Genomic DNA, 23,341 nt, shown 5'->3' with positions numbered 1-23,341 from the left:
GCGGTCATGTGACGGTGCGCCTGCTTAGTGATGGAGTTCCCGGTCCCAAATACTGTAGGTAAGCGAGGACTACCTGTAATCCAAATTATCAGTGGCTTCAATAATTTCTTTACAAGAAAAGGCTAGAACATTTGCAAATTTTTAGCGTAGAAAAAACGGTATATAAATTGAGGTATATAAAAGTAATGGCATGAAGAAAGAGATTAGGGAGAAAATTTCTTCCCTTTCTTAGGATGACGAGTCATTCAATGAAGCTCACTACATAAATACATGGAGGACAGGTCTAGCAAGGGCTATTGGTCCTGAGAATTGATTACCTCCAGAGTGGGGACAGCATGCCTCCAAATAGCAGCTGCTGGGAAACAAAGATGGGAGAGAAGTCTGTCTTTAACTCTGCCTTCGAGTACCCCAGAGCAATGTAAGCTGGGCACACACACACAAATTGTGAGTGTAGCACACTGGCTAAAAATCTAGTATACACAAGAAAAAAAACTAATAAAATTTAGTAATTTCATCTTAGTTCTCAAATCAGAAAGAATTTTGTATTTAAGAAAATACAAAAATGCAACCTGGAAACCAAACAATGTTGTTATTTTCCAAGTTCTAGTATGTGGAAGCTTCACTTGCACAGGACAAGCTTGGGAACTCCACTCTTCATTTTATTTATTTATTTATTTTACAAATTTATTCACCACCCATCTCACCCCTACAGGGGGACTCTGGGCCGCGGTTACTCTTTCCTGTAACCAAATGTCATGTTCTCATTCTAATGTCTGGTTAACATTGTAACGTTTCACATGTCATTCTCTGTTCCGTATCCCTTCACCCGGGGTTTTTCCATTCTGTTACACTCCCTTGTTTTGAGGGCTTGGAATGCATGTTTGGGTTTGCGCTCCTGTTCAAGGTTACGTTCCCAGGCGCGTCTATCGGCATTCAGCACCTGGGAGGGAGAGCGTCCTGACGGGCGATGGGGCGGGACCTGCCCTCAAGCAAGGCTTTTAAGTTTGTATTTGGCGCGCTTTTGCTCATTCTCAGCTTTCTCTGTATTTGCATACTATTCCTTTAATAAATCAGTTATCTTTAAGCCCGAGCTTGTGAGACTGAGTATTTGGGTTTAGGCAATCATTACATAAAGCTGAGAATCATTTTTTCCATTTTCCGCTGGCCCCATCCAATCCTTGGATAAGAGGGAACGCCAGCGATGACCGAACCTCAACTTCGCGTAAGTGAGGGAGGCGAAGAGGAGCGGGAGGTGGCCAAAAGCCGGCCAGCGCTAACCTCGAGAGCGCAAAGAGCAGCACGTCGGGAGTTGCGAGATACCCAATTGGACGAGCTGCTGACATCCATACAGGAGAGTCTCAGGAGTGAACAGAGATCTGTTATGGAAAGAACCACGGGGAGGGGGTCTCCCCAATTGGCCTGGGAGCACGAAGTCCCCTTGTCACCGAAGGTGGTGATAACCAACCAACCCCCGGAGGAGCCGGTCACTCCGGCCCGTATGAGGGCATTGGAAGATAAAATGGATTTAATAGTGACGATCCTCAAGGATCTACCCAGAGAGGATCAGCCCAGAGTGGCAGAGCCCACCCCGGAGGATTGGGAGGAAGAGCCGTCACAGTACCCCAGGCACAGCACCCTGTCGACCCGGGGGAGAAGTAAGACTCGATCAGCCCATCAAAGGGGAGAGCGAGAGGCAAGACCTCCTAGGGATCGACCACCTGTGGGGGCTCGGCGTACGCTGTCATTCGCGGCACCGCCACAGCCAGCTGAGCCGGTAAGAACCTTCCCACCATTTGGAGTGAAGTTTGATGGGGATCCCGCAACGCTCTCCTTCTTTATTACGAATGCCAAGCATTATATAGAAGATTGGGGTCGGAACTTTCAGTCTGAACATGGCAAGGTCAATTTCATTGCCAACAAGCTGAGAGGAAGGGCAGCGGATTGGTATGTGCAACTATGCCAAGCTGAGGCAACTGAGTTAGAGGACTTCGATGAATTTTTGTGGGCACTCAAGGAGCATTTCGAAGACCCCCTAGCTCAAGAAACGGCCAAAAATGACCTGCGCAAACTCTACCAAGGGTCCCTCTCAGTTGCTAAATATGCGTTGGAGTTTAAAGCTTTAGCAGGAAAAGTGGAAGACTGGTCTGAGCCAACAATCATCGAATTGTTCAAGCAGGGGCTAGAACCCGAAATCCTTCGATGGGCGCTAGGCAGAGACGATCCCAAAACGCTATATGGGTGGATTCAGTTGGCGGGAAGCGCAGAAAATGCCCTACGAACCTACGCCCATACCAAAGAGCTTAGACAAACACGTCTTGCTAGAGGAGCGCGCACATCTGGACTTGCCAGCCGCCCCAAACCGAAAACCTGGGAAGAGGAGAGGGAGCAACGGTTCTCCAAGGGTCAGTGCCTCAGATGTGGGAAAGACGGGCATCGAGCCACGTCGTGCCCGAGACGCCGTCCTGAGGAACGACAGACGAAACCCACGGTAAAGACGCCTGCTCCTGCTCCACCGCGAAAACTGAAGGCGGCCCTCGCAGAACTGGACCCCCCCGACCTACCCTTCGGAGAAGAGGAGGAAGAGTTGCAATTCGAGCAGCCGGCGGGAAAAGCCTACCACCTGCCCTGAAGGGCGCCCTAGGGCAGGTGGAAGAAACCGGGCGTAACCATGATTCGGTGAGTGGAAACTTCCCCACACTGACTGTTAAAGTTAAACTGAGCTCAAAAACCAAAACTGTGGAAGTGTGGGCCATGCTAGACTCGGGTTGCTCCCGTTCCCTAATGCACCCTGACGTGGTAGCAGCTCTCGAACTGCCCACGTTCCCTTTGGCAAGACCCATGATTTTCACCCAATTGGATGGAACTATGGCGGGAGGGAAAGCAGTCAATCTTTCCACGGGACTGGTCGCTTTGCAGATGGGCTCCCATCAAGAAAAGCTGCCATTTGTGGTAGCTCCAGTGGGGGGCCCCCTGGTAATCCTGGGAATGCCTTGGTTTGTGCAACAAAACCCTTTTATCAACTGGCTCCATAGAACTATAACGTTTGCAGATGGATTTTACAAAGTACCCGAAAAGGACTTACTGGAGGACATGGAGGGTGGAGGGGTAGCGTATACTACGGTGCAAACGCTTCACCCTCTTGAAGGACTACCCAATCAGTATCAGGATTTTGCTGAAGTATTTGGGGAAAAAGAAGCGGATCGCTTGCCACCCCACCGAAAAACGGACTGTGCCATTGAGTTTTTACCAAATGTAAAATTGCCTCACCCAAAAATATACCCCATGTCTCCCAAAGAGCTTACCACGCTAAGGGAGTTCATTGACAAAAACCTGGCTAGGGGTTTCATTGAGCCGGCAAATTCCCCGGTAGGAGCTCCTGTCCTATTTCGGCCAAAAAAGGATGGGTCATTACGACTCTGTACCGATTTCCGCGGGCTCAATGCGGTCTCAATATTAAATAAATATCCTTTGCCCCTGATCAAAGATATGTTATCACATCTAGCCAGAGGCAAAATCTTCTCAAAACTGGATTTGAGAGAAGCTTATTTTCGCATTCGCATAAGGAAAGGGGATGAGTGGAAAACAGCATTTAACTGTCCTCTTGGGGCTTTCCAATATAAAGTCTTACCTTTTGGTTTATCTGGGGCACCCGGGGTTTTTATGCAGTTAATCAATGAGGTCTTGCATGACCACCTATTTAAAGGGGTACTGGTATATTTGGATGATGTATTGATTTATACGGAAACCATGTCAGAACATATCCACTTGGTGCGTCAAGTATTGGCTAAATTGAAAAAAGCAGAGTTGTACGCAAAACTGTCAAAATGTGCGTTTCATCAGTCGCAAATTGATTACCTAGGTTACCGAATTTCAGCTCAGGGCATTGAAATGGACCCTGCAAAAGTAGAAGCTATTGTGGCATGGGAGCCTCCTCGTACCAGGAGACAATTACAAAGTTTCCTTGGATTCTCTAATTTCTATCGGGCATTCGCCCAAAATTTTGCAGAAATCGCCCTCCCCCTTACGGAACTGTTAAAAACCAAAGGACAGGGGGATACGCGACGTTCGAAAAACCCAGGCGCGCTCCTTAAATGGACTCCAGCCTGTCAGCAAGCGTTCGAAACGCTCAAACAACTTTTTACCACAGAACCAATTTTACAGCATCCGAACCCCTCTAAACCCTTCGTGGTACAAGTAGATGCTTCTGATTTTTCCATAGGCGCAATTTTGTTACAATCTGACCAATCTGGCGAGTTAAAACCCTGTGCCTACCTCTCTCGCAAATTCACTGAAACAGAGAGACGATGGCACGTTTGGGAAAAGGAGGCTTTTGCTGTAAAAACGGCTTTAGAGACATGGCGACACCTATTGGAAGGTACTTCCAACCCTTTTGAGGTCTGGACTGACCATAAAAACCTGGAAGCTCTAAGCACCAGCCGAAAACTCAGTCCGAAACAGCTGCGCTGGGCTGAGTTCTTCAGCCGCTTTGACTTCACTCTTAAATTTATACCAGGCAAGAAAAACTTTTTGGCTGATGCATTCTCGCGCAGACCCCAAGATGCTGGCCCAGGGCCAACGGTCCAAGGCACCGTCTGGACCGACAAACAATTAAGTCTGGCAGCGGTGACTCGCAGCCAGACCCGAGCACAATCGACTCCGCCTCCAGCCGCTCACCCTTCCAGCGGCTCGCCTCCCTTGTCAATTCCCTCCGATTTGCAACAACAGTTGCTCTCCCACCTTAAAACAGATACTTGGTTACAAGCCAACAGACACATGTTAACTTTCACCGATGATCTTGCCTGGCGCAACGATCGTCTCTATGTACCCGAAGCAATGCGAAAAACCATACTCCAGCGCTGCCACGATGACAAACTAGCGGGGCATTTCGGCTACGTGAAAACTTTGCACCTCGTTCGCCGCCAATTCTGGTGGCCCACTTTACTCAAAGACTTAAAGGAATATGTCACTGCGTGCCCTGTATGTGCGGCGATAAAGCGCAAACCGGGCAAGCCCCAGGGTCTCCTCCAACCCGTGGCCACTCCATCTGTCCCTTGGCAAGATATATCCATGGATTTTATCGTTGATCTACCCCCTAGTCAACGGAAAACTGTCATTTGGGTCGTCAAAGACTTTTTCTCCAAACAAGCCCACTTTATCCCATGCGCTTCTATCCCCACCGCACAACAGCTGGCACGCCTCTTCCTCATCCACGTGTACCGCCTCCACGGTATCCCCGCCCGTTTGGTGAGTGACAGAGGCACACAATTTACGTCACAATTTTGGCGGGCATTTTTAAAACTTTTGGGTACGAAACAATCACTTTCTACTGCTTGGCATCCGGAAACGGACGGATCTACAGAGGCGGTTAATTCTACATTAGAACAATACCTCAGAGCTTTTGTTAACTACCAACAAGACAACTGGGTCGATCTACTCCCATTTGCTGAGGTCGCTTACAACAATTCCATTCATCAAACCACTGGTCAAGTTCCCTTTAAAACAGTTTTTGGACGTGAATTTGTTCCTATTCCTGAACTTCCTCATCCTCAACCACTCCCAGCCACCCTCGCTGGCTGGGCAGACTCTCTCAAAGACTCATGGTCTAATATTCTACTCGCTCTCCACCATGCCCAAGCTACCTATAAACGCCATGCTGATGCCAAGCGTTCCCCAGAACCATCCTTTGCAGTCGGGGATAAAGTCTACTTATCAACTAAATTTATCAAGTCCCCACAACCCTCTAAAAAACTTGGTCCTAAATTTGTCGGTCCTTTTCCAATTGTTGCTCAGCTCAACCCAGTTACGTTTAAACTTGATTTACCTCACAACCTTAAACGTTTACATCCTGTTTTCCATTGTAGCTTACTCAAACCCTGCCTGTCATCGGACCGTTGGCATCCGCAACCCACTCCTCCACCTCCCCTCATGATAGACAACCAGCAGCACTTCGAGGTGGCATCTATTCTCGATTCCAGACGCCAGCGCTCTACTCTACAATACCTCGTCCGCTGGAAACATTTCCCTCATCCTGAATGGGTTGCTGCTCCAGACGTGCATTCTCCTCGTCTCGTAGCCCAATTTCACTCTGCCTATCCTGACAAACCGGCTCCCTGATTGCTTTTGGGGGGGCAATATGTCATGTTCTCATTCTAATGTCTGGTTAACATTGTAACGTTTCACATGTCATTCTCTGTTCCGTATCCCTTCACCCGGGGTTTTTCCATTCTGTTACACTCCCTTGTTTTGAGGGCTTGGAATGCATGTTTGGGTTTGCGCTCCTGTTCAAGGTTACGTTCCCAGGCGCGTCTATCGGCATTCAGCACCTGGGAGGGAGAGCGTCCTGACGGGCGATGGGGCGGGACCTGCCCTCAAGCAAGGCTTTTAAGTTTGTATTTGGCGCGCTTTTGCTCATTCTCAGCTTTCTCTGTATTTGCATACTATTCCTTTAATAAATCAGTTATCTTTAAGCCCGAGCTTGTGAGACTGAGTATTTGGGTTTAGGCAATCATTACACCAAAGGTGTCTTCCAGTATTCCTGTTCCAGTGCCTGCCTTCCCATTGGCTGGATCCTTCCTACCAATAGCCCCAGTGACATCTGGACCTTTCCTGCACAGGATTGATTGATAAAACTGGGAACTTTATCAGCAACCTGATCGGCTTGCAGTACTGCTAATCAAACTGAACAATGCAGGGCAGGATCAACCTCACAGAGGGAATGACTGGACAACTGTCTTTTATTGAGATCAAGCCATGCCATTAAGATTTTCTTAGTATAGTAAAATTTTTTAAAGTCACTTTAAAGTAAAAATCCCATCCCCAAAATGTCACTGTCTACAAGTCTCAAGTTCAAATATACAGCTAAATAGTTTAAATTTAAATAGCTGAATTTGAATCCATACAAATGGATAGTAATATCCCACAGTATGTTGAAACTTTGTGAAATACTCCCACATGATGAGGAACATAAAGCTATTTGCACCATATTGCCAAAACTAATGTCATATATTGGGTATACAAAGACTCGGGAACAAAAATCCTTCTTTACAAAGGATGGTTTGGCATACTACTTGAAAACCCAGCCAAAGGAGAGAATGCAAATTAATCTTGAATGCAGAATTCAAACCTGGAAAAATTCAAGGCTATTACTGACAGTGTTTTGTTGATCTTGGAAATGAATAGTTTCAGGATTTTATTTATTTTTTATTTATAATTTTAAATTACCCAATAGCAGAGGCTCTTTGGACGGTTTACAATAAAACATGAACATAGGGAAAATATGTACGCATATCAGAGAGCTGGAGAAATCATGCAGCTTTGAATTTCTCAAAATTAGCAACATTGTTGTAGAAAATAATGTGGGTGAAATAGTCTTGGCAACATTTCATACTGCAGCTATTGGTGAAAGTGCAGACACAGCTATTGATAATTACGTGATATTCAACTTTCAATTTAGACCCTTATATGCAGTAGGTTATAAAACCTTGCTTGTTAGAATATTACATCTGCAAGGTTGTGGTGTTATTCCAACAGTTTCTGCACTCGCAGAGTTTTATAAAAAAACACAAGCTTGGCACAAGCTTGATGGTATAATTCTCATCTAACTAACTGTGCGATGTTGAGCAAACTCAATGGTACAGCAACACAACTAAATCCAGGAACATTACATTTGTACCATGAAGACTTGAGGATTTCTGATGCACGGAAAAAGGTAAAGGTGATAAAAATCACTGAAACTCTGAGAACTATCTGCACTGTTTTCTGTTGGTCTTGTACACACACACATAGACACACACATGCAGATTTCAATTTGTGAATGCTTCTGAATGTGAATCAATGATTTTCAGACCTCTCAACTGTGTGCTAGTTGTCTAAGTATTTCAGATAATTACTCACAACTATAAGCTCATATTCATATTATTTTGGAATACTTTGAGCAAGATAAAGGTAACAATCCAATTTCTAAAATCTGCCACAAAACCCTAAAAAATTACAAGTCTTGATGTTTTGTCAGAGCTGCTTCATTATTCATGCTGTTTCAGAAATGCAGCCTGATACTTCTTGAAACATTTCCTCTGGCACACTGTAAACTGAATCAGAGGACAATATTTTGGTGATTCATTTTCATGGAGTGATAAAGTTAAGATTCTTCTATATATGAGCTTGCAAGAAAATAATCAAGTGGATACTAATTCCATAATTATTTTCATAAATAACCAGTGTGCCCACCTGCCAGACAGATATTCAGTGTGCCCACCTGCCAGACAGGTTTCCAGAGAATGAAGTCCAAAATTGGTTTGCTTTTGACTACACAGCAAAAACACAGTGTGATTTCAGGTCTGACATTCCTTTTTAAATCCATTCAATCATGTCCGATTCTTGGAGACTGCCTGGACAAGAACCTGCAAGGTTTTTCAGAAGTGGTTTGCCCTTGCCTCCTTCCTAGGGCTGAGAGAAGGTGACCGACCCAAGGTAACCCAGCTGTCTTTATGCCTAAGGCGGGACTAGAATTCATGGTCTCCCGGTTTCTAGCCTGGTGCCTTAATCACTACACCAAACTGGCTCTCACTCTGACATTAAGCAGATCAATTTCTTATGTTCCAAATACAAAGACTTTCTTGCCGAAAATACTGTTACAGTCAATCAGTACTATGACTTAAATGTTTGGACTGGATAAAAAAAAATTAAATGCAAATTATCTTAAATTATCTGGATTTGGTGACATCTGCATATCAGAATCAACTCATAATCTGGCACAGTTGGCAGATACTCCCAGCATCCAGGGCAGATTGTAAGAGTGACTCCAACTTAATGAACGCTCTAGAAAATAAATTATGGAATAGTTTACAACTAGATTATTTGGTTATGCTTAACTCTCTCTTACAAGTTATTAGACTGATGGAGGATTGAATGATCTGGACAGAGATTATTCTGCCTGGACAAATGCTAAAATTTGCAGGAAAAATTATGAAGTATGTTAAACATTTTCTGTGAAGTCTTTGTTCCATAAGTCCAGTGTTTCTCAAACTTGGTAGCATTGAGATATGTCAACTTGAACTCCCAGAATTCCTCAGCCAGCCATGCTGGCTGAGGAATTCTGGGAACTGAAGTCCACACACCTTAATGTTGCTAAGGTTGAGAAATACTGCACGAGAGTCAGACCCACTAAATAGGTAGGCAAGAATGCATTTAGTGTACCTAATTTTAGCTTCATGTGCATTTATTAATACCTGAAACCATGAAAGATTTGGGGCAAAAATGCTAAAACCCCAAGATTTCTAGGATTAATGCAAAATCTTGCAAGATACACAAAAGATAGCAATAATTAAAAAATCATTAGGTGATAACTTTAATTCTCTACTGCTTTATCTGATGGCGGGCTACAGTACATAAAAGCTTATGAAACTGTAAATGGGGAGAAAAAAAGAAAGCTAGAGTTTGTGCCTTGAAATCAGAATAATCCTTGTCATCATGCTACCATTGGTTGCCCTAATCACCGATCCATGAGGAAAAAAGGTATCTTATAGCTTGAGAAACAGCTTTCATTTTACCAAATGCTCTGCAACATGATTGATTATGTGCCATCAGGTTGTTTTCAACTCCTAGCAACCACATAGATAGATCTTCTCCATGACAATCTAACCCTAACCTGGTCTTTCAAGTCTCCCAGCGGGGCACTCATCGGCACCGTAACTGAATCCATCCACCTTGCTGCTGGCCATCCTCTCATTATTACCCAGCCTCTTGTTTTGAGCCACCATGGGATGATGTTGTCAGCTGTTTAGCTAACTGGTCAAGTGACAGATTTATTTTACATACAAGACCAGTAAGTTAATTTCTTGTAGTGTCACTTCAACAATAAGGGATATTCAAGGGACTTATTTTAAAAACACTTCTTTTTTCACAACCCCCCCCCCCTTCAACATACGTGTCTGAAATTCTGCAATGATATTTCACACTAAAGCAACTATTACTGCTGTAAATCTCATCATATTCTATCGCCAAACAACAACACAGTGTTTGTGTGTGGTTGTTGTTGTTTGGGGATAGAACATGATGAGATTTACAGCAGTAATAGTTGCTTTAGTGTGAAATATCATTGCAGAATTTCAAAGACACACACACAGAGACACACACAAGATTGAGAAATATTGCCAAAATCCTTCCCTGGTTATTATGAAATTTGGCATGCTTCACTCTGTCACAAAAATCTAGCTTTCCTGTAATTTTTATTGCATTCTACTGAAAAACAAGATTCTATCTGTATTTTTCCTACAAAAAGTTATGGGAGAATGGAACTTCCTTTTTCTTAACCTTATTCTGGATCTGGGCATCAGTTCAGATTTAAGTGGTTCAGGCCAGATCAGACTCTTAAGAGAATTCCAGATTGAGCTCAGAATAATATATGTACATATGTATGTACATATGTATGTTTTTGCATGCCCATGTTGAAAGTAAAAGATTTACAAAGAATTCAGGATGTGTGAATGAACTAGAATATCGAACTTAAAAATAATATGTAAAATGAGAAAATAGCTTAATTCCTCTTAAGTTCACTTTTTAAGAAAAAGTAGTAAATATTTTTCAAAAATTGTAAATTTTGTCTTTGTTATGTCCTTCTTGTTTTACATGAAACATACAAATACAAAATTAACAATTAAAAGATAAACACATTCATTGCAATTTTTATACCTTTTATCAACTACTACAGTCCTCAGGATTTATTCTGGATTGTTTTTGGCAGAATATGGCTAGATAAAAGGTATAAAATCAGTGAGTCACGTAAGATCTTTACTGTCTCAACTGTAAAGTGTGACCTGTTCATTTTTTACCATAGCCAGAATACCTGTTTTTCATTTGTTCCTATTCTCACAACTGTTTCTTGCAATTCCCACTCTACAACCTATGTTTTTCCAATAACACAATTTTGTATTCTTCGCAGTACTGATTTTAAAATATGGAAGACTTCAAAAATGTGTGCCCAGTGAAGAAGTATGTTTAACTGTTCAATTTAAGTACACATGGGAGCCAGCTCATAGTGGAACTTAAATCATGGTGGCATCAAAACCTTCTGCTTTAAATGTACTCACTTTTCAATTTCTCTTATTTTCCTAATTAATGTAATCTAATTTATACAATAGTACCACAACTACAACAGCAATGAATACACTACTGTGAGACCTAAAGGGCCAAGTTGAGGACAGATCATCCTGCAGAAAATCTACCTATGTGATTGCTAAGAGTAGACTCCAACTTGATAGCATCTAACAATACTAACAGGTACACAGGGGAAACAACAGATTCTCATGTAACTGGATAGAAGGGATAAATGATCTTTTCCAGGAAGAGAGGTCAGAAAACATGCGCAAACAGAGAATGGCTAGAGATAATTTCTGGGACAATGATGGATTAGAGCAAAATGACTTGTGACAAGAAAGATGGGGGAAACATAGCCTCAGCCACGGAATATAATACTTGGTGCTCACTTACCACTAGAAAAAGCAGGCTCATCCACATGATACACGAATGTGGTTTTAGTTGATACTGTATGGCTGAGCCATCTACAAGGCCCTAATCTGAATGTTTTATTGCTTCATTCTAAAGTACTACTTACTATTTAATAGCATGCATTCTGAAATGGACTATAAACTATGAACTGAGAACTTGTTTTAAAAAATAACTTTAGAAAAAGCCAGCCTTTCTGCCAGGTTATTATGGTCCATTTTCAGTAAAGGAATATCTCCATCTTCTTTTCCAAACAGGAAAGATCCAAGTTCACCCTTCTATATATAATCTTGTCCATTATAGTTTATTGTATGGAAAAGAAGACACATGATTTTTTTCAATAGATTAAGCAAGGTGATCCATATGTGAACACAAGTATACATGACTGATATAACACTGTATTATCCAGCTCAGTGAAATGTCATAAAATGTGAGTGGAAGCAAAGATAATTCACTGATTACATTAAAAAAATAATAGTAACAACTAGGAGAAAGACAAAGGAGGAAAAATACCTAATACTTACCAGTTTCTTCAAGAGTCATTTTCAGATCATCCTCAGATGCTATGCCATCTGCTACAACTTCCAAAGCAACACTGTTTTCAGGATTAATAGGGGCATCTAATTTCAGGAGCAGATCAAGGTCTTCATCCAAATGATCTGCTACCTGATGCAAACTTGAAGGACTTCTCTGAAGAGCCTCTGAAGAAATTCCACATCCATCTTTATTTGGCAAAGTCAAGAGAGCAGCAGAATCTTCCATGGGATAACAGTGTGACACAACTCTCTTTTGCTGTTGTAATGGATCACCACTTTTCTTGGGCACATCATGACTTTGCAGCTTAATCTGGGGAAGTGTGACTGGGGTTGCATCCTGCAATCATAAGGAAACAGCACTCTAAACAATGGTTGATGCAATACAACTACTTAGTAACCCAACTTGAAATTTAGCTTCTACCAGGAAAAAAATCAGTAAATACTCATCTATACATACCCACAAACTATGGAAAATAAGCTTATACCATATAGAAGTACAGGTCATCAAGAAAAATGGAATATTGCTCCAGGAAGTAAGATTAATATTTAAATATTTTAAGAAGCTTCAGTTTCAGCCTTTTATTTACCAAGATACATGTGTTATACTAATAATCTGCATAATCTTCTTTCTTACATTTTCAAGGATCTTCCTGCAACCTTTTCATATTTGTGCTTTCTCCTGAAATACCTCTGAGGTCAGACAAAAGGAACCAGTGGAACTAACAGCCTGCCTGACCCTTTTCCAATGAACAGCTTAGAACATCCAAATATTAAGGACAGTTTCCTTCTCCCCCACTTCATCTACAATTTCATTTGATTCCTCAAGAAGCTAGAAGAATAATGCCAACAAAATGGGAAGCATTCATTCTGCTAAACAACACAGACTTTTATTTTACCATTGCCAAGATCTGATCAGCTTATGATAACTAAGGACAGCAAATCGGTCCATTCAGTAACAAGAAAAAAGGGAAAAAATGTTAACGTCCCACAGCCTGCAGTTCACTGACCTGCTGGCTCTAATCAGGCACTGTAGGGGAATCTGTTACTTCATTACAGCACAGAATGTGCCCTAACAGTGGATAAAGAAGCCAGCCACTGCTTTTTAAACAATTAACAGCAGGAAAAGGAATGACATCCAGCCTTGCCACTGTGTGTGCAGGAAGGAATTTGACTTGCAAAACAAATGCAAATTTCTCTGCTACAGTCACAGAAATGACTATGAGCTGGAATAAGAAAAAAGTGAGCAATGTCAATATCTGATTGCTTTAGGCAATCCCCCAGGAGAACAAAATGGTTTTTAGTTCTTATATCTACCTTCTATCTAATCCAGAATGATTTTTCTAGCATTTGATATACTGTAAGCTTACCCAACAGCTACACTTAACTCACATAGCTTCTTTTCAGTCTACCTGAATATTTTGGTTTTTTTCTTCCCACATACGGAAGATATTTTATATTCATGTTGCTACCTGAAATTATAAACTCTGGGCAGAAGTAATTGTTTTTTATATAGATCTATGTAGCAGCTGCACTGCTGAACTAGATACACTGTGTAATGGTCAGGTTCAAAGCAAGGATTACTGTACAGATCAGTAATAACAAGAAAGAAATGTTCCCCGAGATGCTACTAAACAAGAGTGGGGGAGGTCAAAATCTGGAGCAACAAAACTTGAACAAGCAAGTCTTTGGGGATGCTAGTCTTGACCAAAATGCATTTGGCATGTGGAAAACATTTTGTTTTAGAGGAGCAATGAAGCTGAAGAAGTGCTGATAGGCAATTCTGCTATTTAACAGCATTTCTCCCTTATAGAACTGAAGTACTTACATTAATATAATATGAGGCTGTTCAGCTTATACTATGGCTCAAGGTATTTTTGAGGAGTGTGGGTGTTACCTGTACCAGTTCAGCAGCCACATTGAGTTTGAGGTGCAGAGGGAACTCTTCAAGCGCTTGAACCAAGGACTGGCAGTCAACATACAATCCTGACAACTGAAAACAAGGCGTACACTAAATTTAAACTGCGTTCACTTTGATCACATAGTTAGTTTAACAAAGTTTTCCCCACTAGGTTGGGGAAGGGGTACCTTAGTCTTTCAGCACCAGCAAAGCCAGGAGAGATCTCCACCAAAATGTACTGGATAACAACTCATGCACACATTATTTCATATACAGACTAAAGCTTTAACAAGCAACCATCTATTACCTTGAAGTTAAGTAATTCTGACAACATTGTTTTACTTCGTTTACATCAGTACTTGGAATTTTCTGAAAGAATATGGGAACAAACCTCTGCACAAGACAGGCAAATGCACAGAATTTTTATCTTATTTATACATGCTAAACTACTTTTACTGTAATAACTTATTGTTATTGTTATTACATTTTAGATTTCTGCTGTTCGTTTGTAATGTGCATGATTTTCTTGTTTGTATATTGCCCTGGTTCTTCTTAGCACAAAAATGACGTAAATATATTGTTGATGAAATGAACAAATAACTAAACAGATCCTGGACCAATTCAGGAAAGCTCACAGATCTTAACGTCTATCGTTTAAAATTTGTTGCTGCTGTTAACACTGTTTTTAAATTTGCCATAACTTTAAACCAAAGGTATGTGTAGCAAACATACTAACACTTTATTAGTATTTGAAATGAACAAATAATTCTCACTCAAATAATGTGGAAAAATCTGTGATAAAGGATACTTTATTGATATCCACTTATGTTAAGCCTAAAATAGTAATTGTTTGACTCCAGACTCCTTTGAAGTTAATGTTACTTTTCTGAGACAACAAACAAAACAGGAAAAAGATTTCATGGAATTAAATGTAAGAAATTCTTCACAAGATTCCTCAAAAAATACCATTGTTCTATAAGATATCCCCCTCCATGTGTTTGGATGTTATGTTCTGGATGCAAGCAAGGCCACTGCATGATGCCATTTCATCACATGCTTTCTGTGATAGGCCTGACAAATGAAAAAAGGAAAGCCAAACTTGAGACCCAATTCTGAGCAGCAGCCCAGGATCTTCTACAATTTTGGCACAGACATTAGTCCAATACAATACAAGGAGAAAGAAATGATAGAATGCTCCCCTGAACAGTCGTTGACTTTGTTCCCAACAGCTGATAAATGTGCAGATGGCATGATAAACAAAGAAAAATAGATTTCTTTTGTCCATCATCAGTGGATTCATTTAACTTTATTAGAGGCTCTCTAAGTAAAGCGATAATCTTACAACAGCAATTCCCGAACTGTAACAATATGTCTAGGTTAAAACCAGTAGATAAATCCTCTCTCTCTTCACATCTTTGTAGGAAATTAGTCATCAAGTGGGAAGGAGTTGTTTATCCTACAACTCTGTCCATCTTTCAAAGTCTGTTTCTGCTCCTTTCTCTGAATTGTGTTTGACAAATCATTTGCAATTCACCCTTCCTCTTTCAGCTACGGTTTTCACTCACAGAATTTTAGAACACGGGTGAGAAATTAGGAAGGTGACACTTTTTTCTTGTGGTGGCCTAAATTACCACCAAATTGATCTTGCCTCACTTTAAAAGCCAACTTAAAAGTTGAGCAATGGTGGGAAAGCTTGCACTATGTACAAGGCTTTTACACACAGATCTCAGAAAAATACATTTCAGAATGCTAATTAACAATAGATGGTAGGCAATCTGGCCCACTGACCTGATCTGGTTTGGATACTGGGATCAACAATTGTTATTCAACTTCCAATGTACCTTACAATGCATTTCAGCAGGATGTTGCAAAATCTACTACTGTGCCCAGATGTTCAAGATCTCTTTTTACTACTTCAATGTAAAAGTCCTCTCCTATAAAGACTTAACACCTAATAGCCCTGCCTTTGAACATTTCAATGTATTTTTGATAGCTGTTTCTTCTCACTGTTACTAGACTGGTACCAAATATCACAGCAGACAACTTTCTGCTTACTAAAACCATCCCGTACCCGTGGCTGATGCAGAGTCACATGTACTATTTGTACTGTTCTGCTCCAGATACAGATTCAACTGTAGTCCATGTCCATTTTTTTAGATACATATCTGATTTGTTTGGGCTGGTACTAAGATTTAACGTGCATGTGGGATGACTGATTTTTAATAGTTTTTATGTGATAGCTGGTTATTTTACTATCATTAGATTTAATAACACTTACTTAGCATTCATAAAGAGCACTTTAACTGTTCAAAGCACTTTGCATATATTACTTTAGTAATCCTTACAAGGTAAGGTAGTAAATTATATTATATTGCACTGGGGTGTGTGTGTGTGCGCGTGTGTGTTGCATAAAGACTGAGAGAACAGTGAGTGACAATTGCCTACTATCTTAAGATGATGCCTGAAACAACATTAGGCTTACATCAGTTTTACTGGGTAAATTTATTAACTGCCATGGAAATAGTGAAGTTTAAAAACTGCAATATAGGCCACTATTTTTTAAAGAAAGATTTCTTCTCCATTACCTGCTTTGGGCAAAGGTTTTCTGCAGTCCACTCCTTTTCTTCAGCAAATCTGAATTGGGTAAAGGAATCTCCTGGAAACAGATGATATTAAGTTGATTAGGTTTCCCAAAGGTGCCCCATTTGTCAGAACTGACTGAGGCTACGTTAATGAAAAAAAATTCAAGCATTTTCAGATTGTTTAGCACCTTTACTTAGTACAAATAATATCTCATTTCCCAAAGAATAGAGTAATTGTTTCTAAACTCTATTCTTTCAAAAACAAGACAGCAACCAGAGTTATATAAATGGTGAGACCATAAGGTGTTCCTAGGAATAAGAATCAGTCAGCAGAACAAGAATCATACTGTAGCTCAGCTTCAAGATTCCCCGTTTATTGTCTCTTAGACTGTGAGGACGCACATGTGGGACAGCTCATATTACAAACATACAGGAAACTCTTTCTCATATAGTCTGCTAAGGTAAAACAAATTTTGTAAAATGTAGGGCAAATTGTACACCTTACGCAGTACCCAACAAGAATCAAAACTGGTATAATCTAATTCAGAGAAATAGTTTTTATTCTGTTTGAAGAAAACTTTATCAATTAGTAGTGTACACTGAAGAGAAGTTTGTGTTCAAACATTGCTCTCCTACTTCTGAAAATAGCAGCATTGCTTAATTTGACTGCTTCCAGCATGCCATGCGTTGGTTCAGGTCTGAAGCAAAACCTACTGAATCCTCCCTGTTAACAGTTACAGGGAAATGAATGGATCTATAACATTTTTAGCTTTTGACAGAACTGAATAACTGCATTTTTGAGGGATGAAGCTTTATTCCGAAATAAAGACAGATGCAGAATTTGTCTGCAAGAGGGAAAGGGATTTCCTTCCCCCTCTTCTGGGGCAAGGGCCAATTAATAAATACTATACTGCTTTACATGTTGTATTTTACAATGTATGCATTTTTGCATTTTTAAACCATGTACTGTCTACCATGTTTACATCCTTTCCAAGACCACTATGACTGAAAAGACTGAAGAAAGGAAAACTGATAAAAGTTACTGATTGTAAGTTATTGCAATCAGTTATAAAACCATACTGTTTACTTTTCCTTTTTTTTGGGGGGGTGGATTGGTTTTAATCTGCTTTGAAGCTATCAGAAGCTATTCTCTTCACATTTTCTGAAGATCTGATTCATACAGTTGACTTTGGTTTGAATCTCTTTGTGGTGAATAGTGTTTTCTATCAGACAAAGTCTAAAATATTCCAAAATATCTTGTTTCCATTCTGGGTCTGCACACCCATATCTGCAAGATAATACAATGGGCAAAACACACAAATGATGCAGTTGTTAGCAAAAACCTTGATTCCTTCTTAACTCCTTCTTTGCCATTAGGCTTGGTGCACAGGTGATTAACTAAACTCTAACTAAAACAGAGTTTAGATCATCCATCTTCTCTCCTATTTTCAATTATCTGTGTTAACTTTTGAACAAATAACCCATTTCAAATTGCAGCTGGATTTTAAGAGGCTGCATTGTTTTGTCTATATCACTTTAACGTGTCTTGATTTTTAAAGGGCTCAAATATGCATTGTATACTTACTAGAACTAGCATTATTTAATATATACTGTAAACAAGTTTTCAATTAACATCATAAAGGATGAAAGTATTTTGCATAAATGCACTATAGTATTATAATAGAGACTATGAGTTTCTGTTCACAAAAGAATTTTATGCAACTTGTAAAAAATAAGAAGTAACAGCACCAAGAGCATTAGTAAAGATTTTAATTAAAGCCTACATTTCTAAACAAGTACCATATTGCAGAATGCCAGCAAACAGTAAAGTTCTAAAACCTCAAAACTAAAATCATTTAGGATTTCAGTAAGTTATAGCACTATTTATTGTCTACAGATCATTAGCTTTTCATATCTATCATCCTAGAGCAGGTGGGTTGTGACAATTATGAACATTTCCTGCCCACTTATAAGAAATACCTCTTATCTATGTGATGGAAGAAATCTGATAATTTGATCTTCTGCCAACTGAAAAATACAGAATGCAACAGAAATCAATTATGACTAGTATCACAGTAGATATTTTTAAAAAATATTTTGAAGTGAGATGTTGATGCTAAATTTTATTGTATCTGTGCCTGCTAGACCAATCTGCCCCCATGTCTATGTAAAAATGCTGCATTTGGCTACATCTTACAATCTAGATTAATTTTGCATCTACCCTCTGAAATGTACGACTCTAGTTCTTATTCCTTCCAGAGCACTAAGCTGACTTGTTTAGTGGCATATGGGGCCTCAAATGCTCTCAGTTAATGAGCATTTCAAGGTAGTTACTTCTTAATCTACACTGTTATACCTCAGGGACTTATTATAAAAGTATAAAGGAAAGAGATGGTTGGATAAGAAAGTTATGTTGAATTTCTGAGGTACTGGGCAGACCTGGAAATAAGTCCCACCGAACACCATGGAGTTTTTGAGCAGATAGCTGGAAGACTACATTGGCAATAAAGTATTTCAGATTATGACCACGGCAGCAGGAGATAAATGCCTTTGTAGTCTCAACCAAGGCACAGTTGATGCAGCAGGAGATAAATGCCTTTGTAGTCTCAACCAAGGCACAGCTGATGCAGCATTCTATCTTGAGTCCCTGATACATATGTTTACAGTGGATGTGCTTTGACAGTCATAGAAAAATTGCTTACAAGTAGCTAGATTCCTAGTAACTTACATCTGACTTCTCAACTATGCTTCCAAAAGGTCACTGCAGTACAAATGTAAGGTTATTCAGTGCTTGTCTAAAAATAGGCTATTCAGATCTAATCACTGGATAAGCACATGTACATGTAGCAACCCCAAGCAGCTTGTTCTTGTTGACTAAAAATGAAAAAAAGCCAACCTGCCTTGTAATTTGTGTTATGTTCTTGATTTTAAAGGATTGGTTAACAGTGAAATGTATTGACTAGAATTGCTTTGTTATCTAAAAATATTTTCTTCTACAAATGACAATTCTTCTACTTTAGAAAAAACTAATTAGACTGTTTTACTATCAAACTACCAAATCACGGTAGTTTGTTTCTTCAAACCGGCAAACGGGGGTTGAGAAATGAAACCAAACCTTCTGCTAATTAATTTGTGAATTAAGTACAGAAGGGTAACTGTCCTCAGGCCCATCGACCCGCAGTAATATCACAGTGGAAGTTTTCCTGAGCAAGCAGTTTGAGGATGGCACATAAAATCACAGAGGAAGTTTATTAAATAAAGAAGCAATAACTACAATTCAACAGAAGCACATTCAGGGTAAATTAGTTCAATGGGAATGTGGTCTAACCAATTATCTTAAAAAAAAAACTTTTTAGCACAAAAATAATTTCATGTTACTCTATGAATACTAATAAATTATTGGACAATAAGCTGTGAATATTTTCAAATTTAAAAATCATCAGTTTTTAATTCCAAGTAAAATTGGAAATTGGAAGCAACATGAGATTTGTTCTGGAAAAAAGCAAGGCCATATGTTCAGCCTCCTCTTTTCAGCTTCTACACACTCGGAAGTGGGAAATCTGTGAGAGAGATGTGTTTATATGCCACTGTAGTTTTTCAAATGAACCGGAACCCAAATAAAGCGGGTTCCTGGGTTCTGAAATCAACTATATTCGTCTTTAACCCAACTACAGCCAGAGTTCTGGAGCTCATGGTTAAATAAGATGGAATGGCTGTGGGTTAATGGCCCCTCGGTTCCCAGGAATTTGCCATCTTTAGTTCTGGATGGGGTTGCAGTGCCCCAGACAGACCCGGTGTGTAACTTGGGGGTCCTCGTGGACTCACGACTCCTGCTTGAAGAGCAGGTGGCAGTCGTGGCCAGAAGGGCCTTTGCACAACTCTGTGTTGTGCACCAGTTACGCCCCTTCCTGGAGCGAGAGGCCCTTTGAACGGTCACTCATGCCCTGATCATCTCCCATATAGACTACTGTAATGCGCTCTACATGGGGCTACCCTTGAAGAGTATCTGGAAGCTACAGCTGGTCCAAAATGCGGCTGAGCGGATGACTTTAGGTGCTTCAAGATCAGCACATATAACTCCACTGCTCCGCGAGCTGCATTGAGTGCCAGTTTGCTTCTGGGTCCAATTCAAGGTGTTGGTTATCACCTTTAAAGCCCTACAAGGCATGGGTCCAGGTTACCTAAGGGACTGTCTCATCCCCGTCACATCAACCCATCCCACCCGGTCATGCAGAGAGGGCATGCTACGGACCCCATCTGCAAGAGACTTCCATCTACTGCAGCTCCCGCCCTTTGGAACATCCTTCCCCCGGAAATGTGGTTAGCCCCCTCTCTTCTGGACTTCAGAAAACAGCTGAAAACCTGGTTTTGTCACCATGCTTGGAGTGGGGAGAGGAAGAGCCATTCCTGGGGCTGCTTACTTCCCTAGCCCTGCAGGGACCAGCCTTATCCCTTATGGGCTGAATTTGATCTGCCCTTATTTGGATTTTATTGTATTTTATATTTATTGAAATATTAGTATTATTTATAATTTTATTGAATTTTAAACTTGTTTTTACTGTGAACCGCCCAGGGTCCCCCATGTGGGGGAGATGGGCGGTAATAAAAATATTATAAACAATAAATAAATAAATATGCAAGAAATGAAATAATTAATGCTAACATGCATCCCAATTCCACTAAGTAAAATATGTTAAGGTTGAAACATTCAAACCTCAAGAACCATATCAACTACTATGAGCTTGAAACTAAACAGATGTCTTGCATGTTTTGTTCTGAAACTAGTAGAAAACAAGTCGTTTCATGCACCTTCTTTTGAAGTTGTCTGACTGATTCAGATCCTGTAATTTGGCTATGGTTTCTTTGCAGCTTGTGGTAGTATTGTCAAACTTTTTCCATCCTAACTAGTATATCAGTTGGGCCCAGTCATGACCCTACTGATATTAATTGAACTTGACGGCAGAGTGGCATATGTAAAAAACAGCAGGGTTAATCACAGGGTGAGGATGACTTTTCACAGCTACACACCTACTAGCCTGCCTGGTAAGTTACTGCATGTGGGTGGATAAGTTGCATTTAGCATTTATCTAAGTGTATGTGTGTACACTATTGTGTGCTTCACACCTATGCAGCCAACACTGTAAAGGTTCTACAAATGCAAAGACTACTAATACAATATTCACATCTTGAGCTTTTGTGTGCACGCTGCCTATGCTCTTAGGAGATAATGGTGTCCAGCTTCAGGGGGCATCTAAAAATGCAAAAACTTGCTGTTGGCTTAGGATGGTTTGCAGAACAGTTATGTTTCTGCCCTCTCTGCATGCTCTTAGATCTTGTTATTTTAACGCAAATGCTATTCATGCAGTTAAGAAGCACCATAGGCCATTAGTTTACTTCATTATGTAGCCAACAGCCACCCTTATGTTCAAGCAAAAATCAGCAAAGATCACATAACTGTTTTTACTGGCAGGTAGGATGATTTTTTTTAAAGCCAAATCTGCCAGATCTGTTTCTTGATCTTGCTAAATAGGTGGGATGCAGTGCTTATAAAAATATTGGATGGGATTTCAGTTTTTTTTAAATGAAAATATGAACCTATCTGAATTAAGATTTGGGCTAAAATATGTTAATGAATTTTCATGCACATAGTGCCAGAAACTGCTTGCAGAGAAGCTTACATTTGTTCTACATAAAAAAGTGTTTTTATTCTTTGTGGGAAGAGGGGAGTGCTACTGTATCTATAACTTGTGCCACATTCTTTCTTAACTGAGAAAATGTTTTTAACTTTTTGACATATACTTATGCCAACTACTCCCTTTCTAATTTGTGAATATGTACATACATACATCTTCGGCAAAGGATCGTTACCTTGTCGTGGTGCTGGAGCTTGAGCACCTCAATGATGCCATGAGCTAAACCATGAAGGGCCACCCAAGACGGGAAGGTCATGACAGGGAGGTCAGACTGAATGCAATCCCTGGGGAAGGTAATGGCAACCCACCACAGTATTCTTGCCATGAAAACTCAATGGATCAGTACAACCAGAGATATGTCGGTATACCATCGGAAGATGAGACCCCCAGGTCGGAAGATGGTCAAAATGCTACTGGGGAGGAACAGAAGATGAGTTCAACTAGCCCCAGACGTGATGACGCAGCTAGCTCAAAGCTGAAAGGACAGCTAGTGGCCGACGGTGCTGGTGGTGAACGGCGAATCCGATGTTCTAAGGATCAACACACCACTGGAACCTGGAATGTAAGATCTATGAGCCAGGGCAAATTGGATGTGGTTATTGGTGAGATGTCAAGATTAAAGATAGACATTTTGGGCGTCAGTGAACTGAAATGGACTGGAATGGGCCACTTCACAACAAATGACCACCAGATCTACTACTGTGGACAAGAGGACCACAAAAGAAATGGAGTAGCCTACATAATTAATAGTAAAGTGGCTAAAGCAGTGCTTGGATACAATCCAAAAAACGATAGAATGATCTCAATTCGAATTCAGGGCAAGCCATCTAACATCACAGTGATCCAAATATACGCCCCAACCACAGATGCTAAAGAAGCTGAAGTAGAGCAGTTCTATGAGGATCTGCAGCACCTACTGGACACGCCTAAAAGAGATGTTATTTTCATCATGGGAGACTGGAATGCTAAGATGGGCAGTCAAACCACACCTGGAATTACAGGTAAGCATGGCCTGGGAGAACAAAACGAAGCAGGACATAGGATGATAGAATTTTGCCAAGACAACTCACTCTGCATAACAAACACTCTCTTCCAACAACCTAAGAGACGGCTTTATACATGGACTTCACC

General features: G+C 40.5%; 1 protein-coding gene across 1 annotated transcript in view; it reads right to left on the bottom strand.

The window, feature by feature from the left end:
* Positions 1-23,341, bottom strand: part of AVEN (apoptosis and caspase activation inhibitor) — a 122,511-nt gene that overhangs the window by 3,224 nt on the left and 95,946 nt on the right. Inside the window, exons 3-5 of the mRNA XM_063289976.1 lie at positions 16,521-16,591; positions 13,933-14,028; positions 12,027-12,375 (exon numbers count right to left, since the gene is read on the bottom strand). Coding sequence (XP_063146046.1) covers positions 12,027-12,375; positions 13,933-14,028; positions 16,521-16,591 — 516 coding nt within the window. The remainder of the gene's footprint in view (positions 1-12,026; positions 12,376-13,932; positions 14,029-16,520; positions 16,592-23,341) is intronic.

This window comes from Candoia aspera, chromosome 1 (genome assembly GCF_035149785.1).
Source record: "Candoia aspera isolate rCanAsp1 chromosome 1, rCanAsp1.hap2, whole genome shotgun sequence".
In the NCBI taxonomy this organism is placed as follows: domain Eukaryota; kingdom Metazoa; phylum Chordata; class Lepidosauria; order Squamata; family Boidae; genus Candoia; species Candoia aspera.
The sequence above is the reverse complement of the archived record's forward strand: the minus strand, read 5'-3'. Positions and strand labels throughout refer to the sequence as shown.